We start from the raw sequence: 18,787 nt of genomic DNA on the forward strand, positions 1-18,787 counted from the left end.
AATCTTTGATTCCTTCCCACTATCATCTCTGTTGTCAAAGTGAATCTTTCTGGTCATCCTGGAGAGACTGTGCCCAGAGAACCTGGAGAGCCGGTTCCATGAGCTGTTCATTAACTCAACAGAGGGGTTGTGTTGACCAAGGACAGACATCCTGTTCTTGATATCCTGTTAATTTATTTATATTAGGTCACTTTCTCCAGCTCTATTGTCTTTGTGTGGGCTACTACAGCAAAATACAATAGAATGGGTTGCTTGAAAACATATTTAGTAGGCAGGCATGGTAGCATGTAATCCTAGATGTTTGGGAGGCTGAGGCAGGAGTTTTGCAAGTTTGAGGCTATCCTGGGAAACTAGTAAGACCCTGTCTTTCAAAACAAAACAAAACAAAACAAAACACCAGACATAATTCTGGGGACTTTGAAAGTCCAAGATAAGGCAGCAGATTCAGTGTCTGGTGAGGACTCTCTCTCTCTCTCTGGTTCATAGACAGCACCTTCTAGTTATATCCTTACTGATGGAAAAGCCCAGGCAACCGTCTTGTGTCTCTTTTATAAAAGCACAGTTCTATTTATGAAGGATCTGCCCTTTTGACCTAACCACCCCCCAAAAGCCCCACCTCTTAAAACCATCATGCATCAAGTTAGAATTTCAACATATGGATTTCAGGGAAAACAAGCATTCAGACCAGAGCATGTGTTTTCTGATTTGAAAAGTTGGATAATGACATCTGCATATCAACATGTGAGGATTTAGTAGGGTCTTAAAAAGCTTCTCCACACATTAGTAAAGTTGAGACATATTGTTATTAAAAAAATTTTAAAAAGAGACCTCCATTATTGGAGACTTGGTTGGGGGCATGGTTATTTCAGAAAAGATTCAAATAACAATTGTGATTTACCCACTGACTTTAAAACTTGAACCATTAGAATAATATACACAAAAAGGTTTCAGGAACTTAATATTTTTTTTTCCTTGATGGTCCACTATGATAACCTACGCTACATACAAAAAGAGAGCCTGTTTCTGTTTTCAGATTGCAGAGGGCATGGCTTACATCGAGCGGAAGAACTACATCCACCGCGACCTGCGAGCAGCCAATGTCCTGGTATCTGAGTCACTCATGTGCAAGATTGCAGATTTTGGTCTTGCTAGAGTCATTGAAGACAATGAGTACACAGCAAGGGAAGGTGCGTGCTGACAGCCTCTTTAAGTGTTTGGTTATTGTCTCATTTTAGTTTGCTTTTGTCTTTAACAAAGCAGTTACAAAAAATCATTATTTAAAAAACAACTGGTACAATATTCAAGATATCTGTGAATGGTTCTATTATAATTATTTTTTAAAAGTCAGTGATCTCCATGATCTCCATAGATTAACTTCATCAGCACTATCATTTGTATTTCAATTAAGCAAAGCAAAACAAAAATAGATTCCACAAGATCAATAGTCTTTTTTTTTTGCATTATATGGTGGAAGTTTTTCACTCAAATCATGAAAGGTATACACTTTTCTTAGCTATAGAAAAAATATTTGTAAGAACAATTCTGGGCTTTATATCTGGCTTTTTTTTTCAATTTGGAGATGAATTTAATTTGGCAATGATTTTGTTAGCCTCCCCCCCACCCCACCCCCCACATATACATATTCTGGCCTTTTAAATACAAATTAAAATAATGGACATTATTACAGACCCAGAATTAAAGGTAATACCCACAAGAATATTTTGCTTCACTTTCCTACATTCCAATTGTATGTGAAAACAAAAAGTGTGTAGAGAGTTGTACATTTCCCAGGCCTGGCATATGGTTTCGCCAGGCACACGGTTGGGGATCCACTGGCCTTCCCTATGGTAGGATAATGTTGTTGCACATGATCTGGGCATTCTGATGCTCTTGCCCCCAAAAGTGAAGTGAATATTTTTGCAGTGCTACCATCTTACAGTGAGTCAACTGCTTTCTTAATTTTCCTAAGCATCATTAAACAAGGATTATTTTTATTTTAACCAAGTTATTTCTGGAGGATAATCCTAAAAGTTTAATATGTTTTGTCCTAACAACTGAAAGAATAGTTCATTTCTGTATGGAGTAGCATCTGAAATCTCTTTTGGCTCAGGCTTAGCTATAGTTGTCCACAAAAGCGTAACAATAATTCTAGCTGGGGATGTAGCTCAGTGGTAAAGCATATGTTAGCACACATGAACCTTTCCTTCGATCCCCAGTGCCAAATAAACAAGTAAATAAAAATAATATGTAATAAAAGATATGTATATCCCATGTAAACAGCACAAAATAGAAAAATGGAAATTGTTCATTAGAGAAAAACTGAAATTCTTTTCTTTTTTCCTTTTTTTTTTTAAAGATAGGAGTCTCCTATGTTGCACAGGCTGGCCAAGAACTCCTGGCTCAGCCTCATGGGTCATTGAGACTCAACCTCATGCCTGGCTCTCAAGAAAATCTGAACACTAAAGATCTATGCTTTAGAGCCTGGTTTTTAGGGGCAAACAAAAACGTAGAATAAATTTCTTTATATTCCCTGTCATATTCTTTTATGTTTCAAGTAGGCTAGATATAATATCCCTGGGAGATGACACAAGAAACTTTGCTACTAAATTGGGAATCGAAAGAAGATGCAAACATTTTTATACAACATTTTGCACCATCTCCATTTTATTCCATATATATGTGTGACGTGTTTAAGATAAATAATATGAATTTTTTAAAAATCAAAAGGGCAAAATGTGAGGGTTCGTGTCCAAGACTTGTTTACGTTGAGATGCTCAAGTAAGAGTCACCTGTCTTCGTCCCTAGGTGCTAAGTTTCCTATTAAGTGGACAGCTCCAGAAGCAATCAACTTTGGATGTTTCACTATCAAGTCTGATGTATGGTCCTTTGGAATTCTCCTGTACGAAATCGTCACCTACGGGAAGATTCCCTACCCAGGTACTGCTTGCTTACCAATTCCATTCAAGTAGTATACATGAGAATAGAGTCAAATTTATGAAGGCATCTACTTTAAAAAATAAAATAAAAAATAAAGAATAAGCACTTTGTACTAGAACTTGGCTTTCACTGTCTTCAGTGCCAAGACACTTCTCTGCCTTCTTTGGGTGCATACTCATTTTTTACTAATTAATTCTACCACTTCTTCAGTGCCTAGAGCATGTCTGGTACTGTTGGAGGTGTTGAGATGAGACTGGATTAGACACAGGTGCTCCTCCAAGTCTGTGCCCCTCACAGAGGAGGAAACAGAGCAAGTGAAGATTTCCAGTGCCTTCTGACTCGTTTTGGAACTGAGGTTTTGTAATAAGTACTGTGGAGTCTTTTCTTGTTCAGAAAATGACTGCCAACATTTATCAGTGGGCCATCCTGCTGATCTTTAACTTATGGGTGTCAGTTGGAACATAAGATTCAGTATCTGCTGCTGATTTTTAACTTATGGGTGTCAGTTGGAACATGATTCAGTATCTCCAGATTCCTAACACCTGAAGCCCACAGAGCCAGATTCTTCACATCTCTTCCTTTCCCCTGGGTCTGTGCTGACGTGGTTAATGGGGATTTCTCCCAAACCTTCACTTTCTTTTTAATGTTTGACTTTTAACAAAATCTGTAGATGAGTTAAAGTTACACCTTTAGTATTTCAAATCATTCTTTCATGAGCTGGAAGCTGGAAAAGGCTTTAGGACCTAAGAACCATGGTGGGTGTGCTCCAGTCACTCCCGTTGCTGTGGGGATGGGCCACAGAGAAGCAGGGACAGGGACTACACCTGGGAGCAAAGAATTTCAAAAGGCAGAGAAGTGCCTTGGCATTGAATACAATGAAAGTCAACTTCTGCCTGCAACAGAGGGCCAGTGGTCTCAGGAAATCCCTCTTGTGCCAGCATTTTGTATTCCAATTGCCCCTGGCTCTAGACACTGAAATTAATAAATTAACACTGTTGTAAACTAGGAAATATATTTCTGATAAGCCCTGATGTTTGGCATTATATTTCTATATCTCTCCTTAGACCTATATCTGTAGTTATATCTGTTTGAAGTGAGAAAAAGATTGCATATTCAGATTATCTAACTGATCACTACCTGATAAACAATAACCTCATATAATAATGTAATGTAACATATATGCCATACCACACATGACGCTCAGCAGAGGCCTCTTAGGTTCAGAGACCTCTGACTGGTAGCAGAGGTGCTTCCAAACTGAGACCCACATGTCTACTAAGACTTTCCCCTCACCCCGTGTGCTCTGTGTCCAGGATTTGGAATATTTGGGGTGCAAATCATAAATATAAAATAACCAGTAGAAAAATAGGTAGATTCACCAAAAAAGTATATATGGTAGAATTAATCAGAAACCATTGCTTGGGGTGTTCTCCAAATAAATTAAACTATGTAAGGATTAGGGATGTGAGGTACCTCCAGGAGGTGTTCATTATCATTATTCCTGATTATTCAATCAGGAGGACATCTAGCGTTGGGAATGATGAGAAGAACTGGCCTACTTACTTAAATATCAGAGGACTTGATTTATAGATATCATAGAAATTGGTGAACACTGCCAAAATATGCCATTTTTCACCATTATAATTAAAATGCTCTACCATTATAATATGCTCCCCTCATATTGAGTTATTTAAAAAGACTTTATTTGCACAGAAAAGTGCTGGACATTTTAGTCTTTTTAAAAGTGCTTTAGAAGTGATAGGCCAAGTTTTGCAAGACTAAAAAAAAAAAAAAAGGAATAAAAGAAAAAAAAAACAAAAAAAGAAATAATAAAGCCACATAAAAAGTGAACACATAATCATAAAGGACAAAGACTAAAAGGTGCAATTTACCAAAATGATATTATCCTTGAGCAAAAAGATAATAGGTTATATCAGTTTTCTTCTTGATAAATTTCTGAAGTTTCTAATTTTTTTACCATGACATTTTTATTAAATAATATTATTCTATCTAAGTAATATATACACATTAAAAAGCCAGGTAGTGAAAAGAGGCTTCTAATGAAAAATTGCCACAGGCCCCCCACCTGTTGATGCTTCTCAAAGAGAATCTACTTTTAGGAGTTTTGGGTTATTTATTCTACTATTTGTGGCTCATAGTTCTAAATTATTACACAATCAAATCTAGAGTAAAATGAGTTCCTTTTCCCATTTTACTTGTTATTAAACAAGATTATAGTCAAGGTCCTTCCATGTTATGGCCTTTGCCACAGGGTCCCATTTTTTCGTTTTTAACCTTTCTTCTCATAATCAGTCTTCTGTCCTGAACTCCCCCTCCCTGCTGAGCATGGAGCTTCTCCATTCAGTTTGTCTTAAGTCTCTTTTCTGTTTCTATAACAGAATACCTGAGAGTGGCAACTTATACAAGAAAGAGGTTTATTTTGTCTCTTAGCTCTGAAGGCTGAGAAGTCTAAACATAGCACTGGCATCTACTCAGCTTCTAGTGAGGACTGTGTGCTGCTTCAACTCACGATGAAAAGCAGGAGGGGAAAAGAGCTCATGCAGAGGAGATGAAACAGGAAGGGTGGCCTCACTAGATAACAACTCACTCCTCTGGTAACTAGTGCAGTTCCTCAAGAATGAAGAGGATGTACTCCTATGAGAAAGTCGTCGTTCTCTCTTCATAACCTAATCACTAATGACCTACCTCCCAACGCCATCATAAAGGCAACCAAATTTCAGGGAGTTTCACAGGGAACACACCATACTCAACCCATCACATGGTTTTTCCAACATTACCTCAGACACCACCAGGCAAGTTCTGGGTACCATTCTCCCTGTGGCCACTGTCTTCACCCTCCCTTAAGGGGTTCCGGCCACTCCTTTGGGAGCCCTCCCAGTGTTTGTCCCAGTGGGCCGTCCTACCTGTTATCCCTCTCTGTGGGCATTTTAGTTATATTTTCTTCCTCTTGGCTCAGATCACTCTACCTCTGGCTGCCAGATGTCTCCTAGTTTCATCAAAGATGAAGTTTAAGTTTCTATTTTTTGTTCTCCATTTTGGGGTGAAATATAAGGGGAAAAAAATGGAAGGGGAGGCAAAAGATCCTCATTCCATTATCTTAAAACCAAAACTGTGATTATATATTTCTATATGAATTTTGTAAAAAGAAAAAGTCCCTGGGTACAGGGTTTTGATTTGCTTTGTTCATATAAAGAGAAAGGAGGTTTGAAAATGACAGTGTTCTGAAGCATTATATCTTTCCTAGCAGTCTTCTGCCATGTGTACCTAGCATCTTAATGCCATGTGTGCATCAGAATTTAAAAAATCATCCTTGTGAATTTACTACAAGACATTCTCAGCAGAAAAGAGAAAAAAGAATAAATAAAAATAATAGTTTGCCTTTTTGGAAAAACTATTATTGAGTAGACAACTATGGTTAAGAGGTGGCTGGTTCTCATTCTCTCTCTCTCTCTCTCTCTCTCTCTCTCTCACACACACACACACACGGGAACCCTGTATCTTTAAAGACTGTTATAATCTGTGGAACTACTGGGTCCCCTCTCCTGTCACTAACCCCAATTTCTTTCTAACCTCTGTTGAACCACATTTTCTTTCTTCCTGTGCACCTCTGCCAACTTGTAGTATCTGCTAATTCCTGATCACTCCAGATACCACTTCCTGCCCCCACCACCTAGGGTGTCTTCCCCATTGGGCTGTGTGCCATTGATATTGTCTCTGCTTCTCTTACAGCCTTGTGCTTTCTTATAAACTCTAGTGATTATCAATAAGTAACTGGTCAAAGACTAAAGGATAGAACATGAAATTGCTTGTCTAGTAAGGCAATCATCAGCTAATGGGTGTTTGCCTTCTTTAACCAAACCACAGACCAAGTGCTAACTAACAAGTTTAATCTCAGGGTCTAATTAAGGTCTCACTCCCCATATTTTTCTTTCTTCTACAAAGACTTGTCATTTAGTGATTTGTTTGGTTTGTTGACTTATTTGTGCCTAAAAAGATAGAGTTCAGATTCTTTCCACTTAACTCCTTTTATCAAGTTAAATTCTCCGGACAGAATGGAGTATGTCTGGCCTTTATCTGCATCACTAACAGCTTCCTTCAGAGTTAGTGAGGACTTTGTGCTCACTAATAAGGATACAGAAGAATAAAGAAGAAAATATCTGTGGTAAGGTTAGGGGGATCTGGCAAGGTTTATCTTCTGTGGGCATATTCTGAACTTTTATGCAACTGGAGGTTTTCACCGAAAGAAGTGGAAGAGATATTCCTAACCAAATTTGCAGTTCCAGTTCCTGTTTACATCATTCGAGAGATTACCTCCATCACGATGCTAGAACTTCACCCAAAGTCCATGCTTTGAAGGATGCCGAGATCAAAGCATAAACAGAGTTGGTTTTATCCAAGTCCTCTCTGCTTGACTGGTAGATGGCAGTCTTGTCCCAGTGTCTTCATGTGATCGCCACTCTGGGCCTGTGTCTTAATCTCCTCTTCTTAGAAGGACACCAGTCGTATTTGATTAGAACTCATCCCTGACCACCTCTTTAAAGGTTTATTTCTAAATACAGTCACATTCTGAAGGACTGGAAATTAGGACTTCAACCTAGGAATTTTAGGAAGATACACTTCCACCTGTAATAGATTTAATAAAACTTTTTTCAATCACGGGTGCAGGATGTAACTAGCAAAAAGACTCCTGTAGTGCATGTGTGCCCCTCTTGTCAGGTTTCTAAATGTCTTTTTTTTTTCCCTTTGGCCTTAGGGAGAACCAATGCTGATGTGATGACGGCCCTGTCTCAGGGTTACCGGATGCCCCGCATGGAGAACTGCCCAGATGAGCTCTATGACATCATGAAGATGTGCTGGAAAGAAAAGGCAGAGGAGAGACCAACATTTGATTACTTGCAGAGTGTCCTGGATGATTTCTACACAGCCACGGAAGGGCAGTATCAGCAGCAGCCTTAGCACTCAGGGTGACTTGTCCCTCCATTAGGAATGGCTGCCTTATTTGGTGAAAGAAAGTGACAGTCACTGGTTGCACCAGTTATCTCACATGCTGCGATCATCTGCCATGCCTGATTCCTGAAAGTAGAGGCTAAATTACTCAGGAAGCTCACGGTGAACATGGAAATGTATTCTGTTCTCTTAGACTAATGCCCAGCAGGATACAGCTTGGACCACACCTTAGCTGGTCACCTTGCTCTGCAATACAGAATACAACCTCTTAAGAAGAAAACACCTGTTTTCTCCAAAAGTGCTCCCACACCAACCCTGTCTACAATTGGATGATTCAGAGACCGTTGCAACAAATCCCCAGTAAAGCAGAACTATACTCATTTTTAAAAAGCATAAATAACCAGATGCATAGCCTGACATTTTGTATTTTCTTTGTGCTTTGCCTTACTTAAAAAAAAAAAAATTACTAATCCAACCTGTTAGATATTACAGATGAAGTCAGCAATTTAAAAATGTCTTTCCCAGATTTCAGTGTTTTTGGTTTTGTGGGGTTTCCTGCCCAGGAAATCTTAGACCTTTAAACATTTTCCTTTGATGAACGCTGATCAGATCCGAGGCCTATGGCAGCCCCAAAGTAGCACGTGCGCTCTGAGCGCCCCCTGCAGGAGCGCCATTGACAAGCACTCACAGCAACTGGGGGGCCCATGGAATCCCAACTTCACAGAGCTGGCCCAGACCTCCCAGGGCCAAGGGAAGAACCTGGGAAACTGCTCGCTCTCTCTCTCTCTCTCTCTCTCTCTCTCTCTCTCCTCTCTCTCCTCTCTCTCTCTCTCTCTTATGGAGGAATATTTTTAACAGTGTAGCTTTTTCAGTTCCATGATTTCCTAAATAAAGACTTACTTGACAGTGCCCTTTGAAAAACAAAATTAAGATTTTAATCTTTGAAGAGCCTTATTGGGTTTTCTAAGACATAAGCATTTCCTTTGTTGTTTCAGATGATTTGAATATTATTTTAAGAATCAAATACTAATTTTAGTTGTACTCTAGAAAGTAAAAATGCCATATTTGGGGCTATTTTTTGTGATTAAGCAATCTTTTCTAAATTGTATAAGATGTGTGTGAGACTATTTATACGTAAAGATATGAAGGAAAATTAAGTGACTAAGGAAGCTCTTTGAGCAGCTGTGACAAACGACCCCGGATGTTTTGTTTACTTGATTTTTGTACTCAGCTTTGGACAGAAACTGCTGTGTCACTTCATTTCACTTATGCTGTTATGTATATACCTAATAATTCTATTTTTTTTATTTTAATATACCTGGCCCAACAACCTCTCAGGCTTTTTTCCCTGTGTTTAACATTTCAACTATTGCCACTGTAAAACTGAGTACCAGTTAGTAGGAAGGGGGGAGAGAAATAACTCTATATAAATATGTAATAAAAACTTGCAGAAGTTCTACCTCCATTCTTTGAGCATTTCAGGTTGGAGAACTGAGGAACTGACGGCTTGGATGCCTGAACATCCCATGATAGGGACCAAATAAGATGTGTCTTCAAATGGGCTTTGTGAGCACCATTTATTTTGCATGTTTTGTTAGGTCCTGGTACCTCAGGGAAGGAATCAAATATTGTACTTTTCTCTTAAGTTTTAACTTCTGTTTTTCTTCTGCGATTGTTTAAATGTCCTTTCTAAAGTATTCTAAGATTCTTCATTCACAAGTGCCATATTCACAAAGACAGAATATTATCATATTTGCACGGCTAGTCACAATGATGATTCACAATGGTAAGTTTTCTATCTATACCCACCCTGTTCACATTTTACTTCACAACCACATGTATTCCCCAATATATTACATAGAGAGGAAGTTTAAAGTATCAGTAGGACAAAAAGAAGTCTCTAGAAAATTACTAAAAATTTGTCTTCACTTTGTTCTGCTTTTTACAATTTGGTGAAGGAAAGTGACAGTCATTTTTTATTTTTATTTCTCATTTTTTATTTGACTTTCCCTCTCAATCAAGCATTCGATTCTTTTCTCTTCTGTCAGGAGCCATCAGAGATACACACTTCCTCTTCTCAAGGAAATGCTATGCAATAGAAGTAGGCAGCCTGTCCCTAGAGTTTATCAAAAGTTAATAAAAGGAGAAACTGTTTACACAGTGGATAGATCGAGATTATAATTATAAATTCATTTGCAATTCTGCTAGTGGTGCCTAATTTCCCTTTATTCTTCCCCTTGCTCTCATAAGCTACATCCACTACAGGGGTCGTAACTGCTAAAATGTTCTTAGCACTGAAACACCAGCTTCTGATACATTCAACTGAATTAAACAAAATGCTCCTACTGCTGGGTTCCCCAGCACTTCTGATTTTAACCACTGTGTTCCATAGCCAGTTCATGAACGTTTCCTATTTCCCAGCTAAAAGCACGTCACAGATGAAATCAAACTTCCCACTTTTCCTCCTCAATATCTCCTTTATCAGCTCCTGCCTGGTGGAACAGAGACCCCACATTTTTACTACATGAAGTTTTTAGATTAAGTGAAGCTGAGCCTTGCCGTTCATGCTGATGGAAAGTAGTGAGTATAAACACATGAAGATACTTATACATCTACCAGGACTCTCTTTGGTGCTCTGGCACTTCATAAAAATTATCTCTTATACAATACACTGAAAGATCTGGCAGGCTATATGTTTCACAACTGAGAAATAAGGTTCTTTAAAGCCACAGAAAGAATAGGTTAGCTTTGCTTCATATTGTTTTCTTGTGAAATAAAACTGGTGAAATTATTTTGGAGCAGACTCACCCTGATTCTTGGGTGTTCTGAGTCAACAAAGGTATTACAAGATACTCCACTGGAGTCCACATAGATGTGAAGGAAAATGTTCTTAAATCATTTTTGGTGTGGACAAAATGTCACACAAGAGCTAAACTCACCACTTACACTTTTAAAGAATTGTAGGGAATACATTTTTAAATGAAATATTTTGATAATATTTTTGCTTTATTTCATGAAAGTATATTAAAACTGGTTAAAATTTTATCTCAGCAAATTCTAGCCTGATACATGTGTAAGAAGTAAGTCTTCTGATTTGATTTCCTGTGTTCTTATGAGTACATTAAATACTGGTGGAGAGCTGAAAATGTCACAGAGTTCTCAAGAGTATTTCCCTTCAGTGTGGAAATGACAAGAGCAATCTCAGTGGCCTCAACATTAAGAAATAATCTAGATTGAGTGATGTACAATCTTAATACAGAACTTCTAGAATCAAAAGTGGCCTTTGATCTATAGCAGCCCAAAGCAGGCAATGTCACAAAGCAAATAAATTATCTGTGAATTTTGTTTATTATTAACTTTATACTGTGCATGGACAATAGGTCCTTATCTGCTACCCTTAGGGCCAGATGTGTTTTTAATTTCATTTTTAAAAATTATTGAGTTCAATCCCTGGTACCCCCCGAAAAAATTTATTGATACAATTAATGTACTGAATATTTAGTGGCAAAATTTCAGTGAACACTAAAAACACATAATCAAATAAACATTCCTGCAGAAAAATGCAGGAGTATTACACTAAGTGGGATAAATGTAGCCTATAAATAGATTCAGGTCAATTTTTGTCATCAAATGAGTTCTTTAAAAATATTTTGGCTTGTGGAGTGTGTGTTTCAGAATTGTGGAATAGGGATGTAGACCTATACCCTGACAGGTTAAAGAATGAGCAGGACCTTTTATATATCTGCAGTACATTAGATTCAAATGAAGCACATGGAGTGGGTGAAGTGCTCAAACCCATTTTAGTCTTCATTCTATTTATTTTTAATTGGTGCATTATAGTTATATGTCTAATTGGAATGAATTGTGACATATTCATACATGCACATAGCATAATTTGATCAATTTCAATAGAGTAGAGTAAGAGGCTTAGGGAAGGAGGGAAGACAGAGAAAGTGCTGAGGATTGAAATGAAGAAAATTATGCTATATGCATTTATGAATAGGTGAAAATGAACCCCACTAGTATGTGTAACTATAATGCACTAATAAATTTTTAAAAACCATTTTAAGCAGCTATGTTCAAAGATATAAAATATTTATGCTTCTCTTTCAGTTATTAATATAACATCTGATCCAATATTGCCTTGGAGAAGTCGGGGGAAATCTGGGTGTTTTAGTGGGCCCCAAGGTACCTCTAGGAGCCACGACAGTTAAGGAGTACAGTTATATGTAGTTAGAGCTCAAAAAAGCCATACACACCCATAGATGCTCTGTCATCACATGAGGTCAGACCACACAGGGCATAACACTACCCTTGGAAAGTCACTTTGGGGTAGGTAATGGAAAGTAACTGAAGGGTCAGGGAGCCATTGAGAGCCACAGCACAGACGTTTCTTGATTTGATAGGAGGTAACAATGGAATCTTTTAAAACCATTTGCTCTGTCAAATGATTGTGTTCTGAATTGCCGTGGTAAATTTATTTTTCCAAAGCAATCGTCCCTAATTTTTTCAATCAAAATAGGTTCTCTTTGAGCTAATAATAATCATTCAATGCAATGCTTTATGAAGCCCTTCCCTGTTACAGGAATTACAGTGGAAATGTGATGGACATGAATATTCAACCTTAAATTTTCTACTTTATGTGACAAGTACAACAATGACATAAGGTAGAGCAAGAAAACTGTTATGAGGGAGCAAAAAACAGGTATAAAGCATGAGGAAGATCATTCCAAAGAGAACACAGATCCGTTAGAAATATAGGACAAGGTAAAGAAAAGAGACTTCCTAAAAGTGAGTGATGAGTGCCCTGATCCATCCTTCAAGTCAGGTTTGATCTTAAAGGATGGATCTGGGTACTAGCAGCCAAACAGGACACTGCTGGGAGAAGCTTCGGGAAAGGTGCAGCATGGGAAGAGGCAGGGCAGGAAGTATGGCCACATCAAGGGACAGGGCACTCAGACTGGTACAAAGAGAACGACAGCTCTCAAGCTTGAGTGTGCCTCAGAATCTCCTGAGAGGCTCTTGACAGCAGATGACTGGGACCAACCCTGGGTTTGGGGTCTGGGGTGTAGGTCTGGGATAGGACCCAAGAGTGGCAGCTGATATTGCTGGTCCTGGACCACATTTAGAGACCCACGGAATATAATGGTTCTTAAAAGCAGGAAAACCTGCTAAACCAGAAAAAGGTCACATCTTGGAGAAAACAGGGAGTCCCAGATGAGGAGCAGATCTTAGACCACAGTGGTGGCAGCACAAGATGATTGAGAGAGCCTCCTAAAGGGGAACACAGCCTAAGGGGTGTACCACAGACTCTGGGGCCACATTTCCTGGATTTTTTCCCCAGTTCTGTTCATGCTCAGCTACAAAGTGGGGATTCTAATTATATTTACCTCAGAGTGTTATTATGAGGAATAGATGTAGAAATATTTCATTAGGAGCTAAGACATAGTTTAGACATAGTTAAGTCAATATGTTTATGAAATATAAACATGAAGTCAAGATGTGTTGAATCACAATGTTAAGTGCAATGTCAGAAAAGCTCATTACGAAGTCTAATCAGCCAGTAAATGGTGTGAGAAACAGATGGACAGGAAAACCAATGAAGAAGCTATTATGGCAGTCCCCATGGAGAAAAAAAAAAAAAAAGCCTGAACTATACTTGGGCCTGCTATGGGAGACACCACAGTAGCAGACAGTCCCAACATGCAGATGAGATTTCTCTAGATTTGGAGCTAGGTGCATAAATCTACTGTGCTTTTTAAATTTTTATTGTTTTACTTTTTGTAATGCTAGGGATCAAACCCAAGGTTTCACACATGCTAAGCAAGCATTCACTCACTAAGCTACATCCTAGACTTGTTGGATTTATTTTATTTTTTAAGTTTTTCTATTTTTACCTTTGTGTTTTTAACACACACTCACACACACCACTTATAATATTGTTTTAAGTATTTCAAATTATAACCCTGAAGAAAAGTCAACCAGAAAATTGGATTTTGGAGATGACAGATATCATAGGTTGAATTGTGTCCTCCCAAAATGATATGTTGACATCCTAGGACCTTATCATGTGACCACATTTGGAAATAGGGTTGTTAGAGGTGTAAATTAGTTAAGATGAAGTCATACTGGAGGAGTATAAGCCTCTAGTCCAATATGACTGGTGTCTTTATACGAACACCATGTGAAGAGACATGCACAGAGAAAAGATGATGTGCAGACACCAAGGAGAAGATGGTCATCTATAAGCCAATGGGAGAGGCCTAGAACAGATCCTTCCCTCACAGCCCTCAAAGGTAACCAACCAAGACAACACTTCCATCTAAGATTTCTGGCCTCTAGAACTGTGAAAAAATGAATTCCTACTTTTGTAAGTCTCCTTCTTTTGGGTACTTTGTTATAGCAGTCCTAGCAAACTAAAGTAGCAGCCTAGTGAAATCAGGAGTAGCTGATTAAAGACAAATTTTGTGGAAAACAGAGAACTAGGGATAATTTGCAGTGAGGAAGAGCGCAGCTGGGTGCTATGATTTGGAAGTGTTTCCCAAAGGCCCATGTGTTAAAGACTTGTGGCCAGCCTGGGGCACTGTTGGGAGGTAGTGAAACTTTTAAGAGGCAAGTCTACTGAAAAGAAGTTAGGTCATAGGGGGCGGGTCTTAAGGGAATGTTAGGACCCCAGCCCCTTCCTGGGGCTCTCCTCTTGCTCCTGGTTGCCATCAGCTGAGCAGGTACTCCTTAGGCATGTACCCTGCCATGATATACTGTACCACCATAGGCCCAAAACCACAGAGCCAAATGACCATTTACTGATACCTCTGAAACCATGAGCCAAAATAAAACTTTTCCTCTTTCTAAGTTGATTTTCATCATAGTAACAGAAAGCTGATTAGCACACTGGACCAGAAAGAAAAAAGAAATGATAAAAAAAAAAAAAAAGATTGCTAAAGCAGAAACCAGGAAAGCTAAGATGGCATGTTCTCTAGGGTCCTGGGGATGAGGGCTCCATGGAGGAATAGATGGGCAGCAATGTGTTTTTAAAATGTAGGATTTTATTATTATTCAAGTCTGGTACAGCCAACAGATCAGTAGACACCTGCCATTGAAAATACAGCTTATTACACACAGTTCTTAAGAGAAGGGGTTGCACCATGCCATGCAGGGTCACATGGAGAAGCACCAGTGTTGGTCAGAAAGCAGAGGGAGTAAGGGGAAACATGAGCAAGGGCCTTTCTGCAGGAAAGGCCAGGCAAGGCAGAGCAAGCTGGCTTAGGACTGACTAATATGGATCTTTTCCATTGCCTCTGGAACAGAGGGACTATCCCTAGCTGTCTAATATAAAACCCTCAGTGCACTGAACCCAGGAGAGCTAAAAGTATCCAAGTCTTATTCTGGATAGCTGCTCAGTATGTATTAGGAAAGGAAGTATGAAAAACTTAAAAATTCAATTAAAACTCTCAACTCCAAAGAGTTGGATAACAAAATTTTTTTTCTTATTAATGAATAATGTAACACAATATCCCTTATGAAGAACACCCACACACCTCTAGAACAAAGCCTATTAAAAAAATAGAGCCATCACAGAAGAAGAGATATGAATGGTCAAAAAATATATGAAAACATGTTAACATCTCTAGCAATTAGAGAAATGCAAATCAAAACTACACTGAGATTCTATCCCACTCCAGTCAGAATCACAATTATCAAGAATTCAAGTAATAATAAATGTTGGCAAGGAGATGGGGGAAAGGTACACTCATACAGTGCTGGTGGGGCTGCAAACTGGTGCAACCACTCTGGAAAGCAGTATGGAGGTTCCACAAAAAAACTTGGAATGGAACAACCATTTGATCCAGTTACCCCTCTCCTCGGTTTATATCCAAAGGACTTAAAATCAGCATATTGCAGTGACGCAGGTACATCAATGTTTATAGTGGTTCAATTCATAATAGCCAAGCTATGGAACCAACCTAGGTGCCCTTAAACAGATCAATGGATAAAAAATGTGGTATATACACACAATGGAATATTATTCAGCTGTAAAGAATGAAATTATGGCATTTTCCAATAAATGGATGAACCTGGAGAATACCATGCTAAGTGAAATAATACAATCCAAAAAAACCAAAGGCCAAATGTTTCTCTGATATGTGGATGCTAATTCACAACAAGGGAGGATGGGGATAAGAACAGAAGTCCATTGGATTAGACAAAGGGGAATGAAGGAAAGTGGGAGGAGATGGGAATAGGAAAGACAGTGGAATTAATTGGACAAGACTTTCCTGTGTTCATATATGAATACATGACCAGTGTAATTCCATATCATGTACAACCACAAGAATGAGATCCTAATTAGAATAAGTTATACTTCATATGTATATACTAAGTCAAAATACACTCTAATGTATATCTAAAAGTAATGAATAAAAAAATAAGAAAAAAAAAGCTAGGGTCATTTTCTTAGAACACAGCATAATCCTGACTCTGAGGAAGAAGAAAGAATTTTACACACTCTTCAACAGAGAATTTGGGATGACTTCCCCCAGATATATATCCTAAACCAACATTTAGCAGTGTGCATAAGGTTTTAAATCTGAATGTAAAATCCCAGAAATAAACTCCCATGTTATTACATCAAGGGAGGCAAAACTAGGATTGAACTTCTCTCCCTTAAGAACAAAAATAGTTTTAAAACAACACAAGAAAAAATGATAAAATCTGGTTTTGTTCCTTTAACCTAACCCATGCCTAGAGGCAAGAATCTAGCTTCTGATGCTCTGGTATTTTCAGGCATCAGTTAATTTTGTGATGAACATTTGGGGTAGTATGATTAAGCAAAAGTCCGAGGGAGATCCAAACCCCTACAGAAGGCTGTTGCTTGGCCTGCCACTGTTCTGTTCACTTATGTGGGTCATGAGTGCATAGGTGACCAGTACCGCCTAGAAGATGGATTCAATTTCTCCTCTTGTCTTTATTGAACCAAATTGGATTAAACCAGTGGCACAGTCTCAGCACAGTAGTAAGCATGGGTACTGAGAAGGGCAGAACCGGGCTGTGAATAGACTTACCATTTCTGGGGAAATTTTTACTTCTTATTAATTGGCTAATTTGTTTAGATTTTCAATCAGGGACCCCCTTGCTTAGCTGCATAGTCTAGACAATATCTTTTCTTTCTCTTGGTTAACATCATACTATTCACCCAATTTTGAAAAATTTTGTATCAAGAGCTTTAAAAAATATTGATGTTATTATTAGACCAAACTCAACTTCTAGAAATCTTAAATATGCAAAATAATGTAAAACTGTTTAAATAAGTTTAGACTCAAATGTTCTCATTTCCTCACTATTCAAAAATATTGAAAACTTGCCAAGTGTAATGGTGCATGCCTATAATTTCAGCTACTTGAGAGGTTGGGCAGGAGGCAAGTTCGAGGTCATCCTGTGCAACTTAGTGAGACCTTAAAAGGGTTAGAGATTTAGCTCAGTGGTGCAGTGGTAGATACCCTTCCCTGGGAATTGTTTAAAAAAAAAAAAAAAGACACTCTAGCTGAGGGTGCAGCTCTATGGTAGGACTCTTGCCTAGTATGCACAAGGCCCTGGGTTCAATCCCAGCACCACACTCACATGCATGCACATATGATAGAAACTTTGTAAATGGCCAATTCATTCAGCTATTGTTTTATTCAAAGTCTGCTATGTATTTAGAGTTATGCAATGCACTGAGAATACTTATGAGTCAATTTTATTCAATTGTAAAGAAAAAGTTAATTGAATTATGGAGAACACTTTTTAAGTGATGTGTGTGTGTGTGTATGTGTGTGTGTGTGTGTGTGTGTGTGTGTGTATGAGAGAGAGAGAGAGAGAGAGAGAGAGAGAGAGAGAGAGAGAGAGAGAAAATGTCCATGGTGTATTATTGAGTTGAAATAACCAGAACATTCCATTTTTATAAATGATTAGAACCTTTAAAAAAAAAGAATGTCTGAAAAGTATGAAAAATACTAAAAGTGAAAGAAGCAAAGAAGAAAATAAAGTACTTCAAGAGAACTCACTGAGATCACAACAAAGATTGAACAAAGATTATTTTTTCTTTCCACTTTCATGGGCCTTCCAATTTTCATTATTATAGATTACTTTAATAATGGAAAAAAGAAACACACAATAATGCATCTAAATCTTACTTGAAGAATGAACAAAATCTATTAAAAAGTAAAGAAGTAGAAGCTCACATGACAGGGGTGTGCCAAAGCAACATGAGAACAAGCTAAGAGAGCTCCTGAGGGTCGATACTAGAACAACTGAAGTAACAAAATAAAGTAGTGTTGGATTATAACCCAGAGTGTAACTTAAATATCCAGAGTCTAATAGGAAGGAAGGGAGGGAGGAAGGGGAGGGGAGGGACAGAAAGGGGAGGAGAATCTTTTCCCAGGCAGAAAAATTTTAAAAATTTATATAGATACACCATTCTTCAAAGAGCTGAAGCATGACTTCCCACCCCTTCAGTGTTCATAATGCACTTTCTTCCAAAGAACACAGTATGAAAAGGAGAGAAAAGGTAACTTCACAGCAGAAAAAAACTGATAAACAATTCCTCAGCAGGCCATTAAAGTCAATATCAGTATGCATATGTATAGTATGTAGCCTTGATAAGATGTGGTCCTTCATCTCTGTGGTCTTCATCCTAAGCACCTCATGCTAATCATGAAAGGAACATCAAATTCCAAGAGCATAATATTTACAGTAGACCACACCAAGAACTCTCAGAAGTTTCTAGTTTACTCAAAACAAAGAAAGTATGAAGCAAGAGGCAAAAGAGACAAGATAGTTAAATGGAATGTAGTACTCTGGATGGGATCCCAGGATAGCAAAAAGGCACAATTTACAAACTAAG

The 18,787-nt window shown here is 38.3% G+C and overlaps 1 protein-coding gene across 2 annotated transcripts in view; it reads left to right on the forward strand.

The window, feature by feature from the left end:
* The window catches only part of Lyn (LYN proto-oncogene, Src family tyrosine kinase), a 119,952-nt gene extending 110,715 nt beyond the window's left edge, over window positions 1–9,237 (forward strand). For both annotated transcript variants that reach the window (XM_076835460.1, XM_076835461.1), the window contains exons 11-13: window positions 1,034–1,187; window positions 2,806–2,937; window positions 7,712–9,237. In XM_076835460.1, the coding sequence (XP_076691575.1) occupies window positions 1,034–1,187; window positions 2,806–2,937; window positions 7,712–7,914 (489 nt within the window). In that variant the 3' untranslated portion in view covers window positions 7,915–9,237. The remainder of the gene's footprint in view (window positions 1–1,033; window positions 1,188–2,805; window positions 2,938–7,711) is intronic.
* The last annotated feature ends 9,550 nt before the right edge of the window (window positions 9,238–18,787 follow it).

The sequence above is a fragment of the Callospermophilus lateralis genome, chromosome 16, assembly GCF_048772815.1.
Source record: "Callospermophilus lateralis isolate mCalLat2 chromosome 16, mCalLat2.hap1, whole genome shotgun sequence".
Classification (NCBI taxonomy): domain Eukaryota; kingdom Metazoa; phylum Chordata; class Mammalia; order Rodentia; family Sciuridae; genus Callospermophilus; species Callospermophilus lateralis.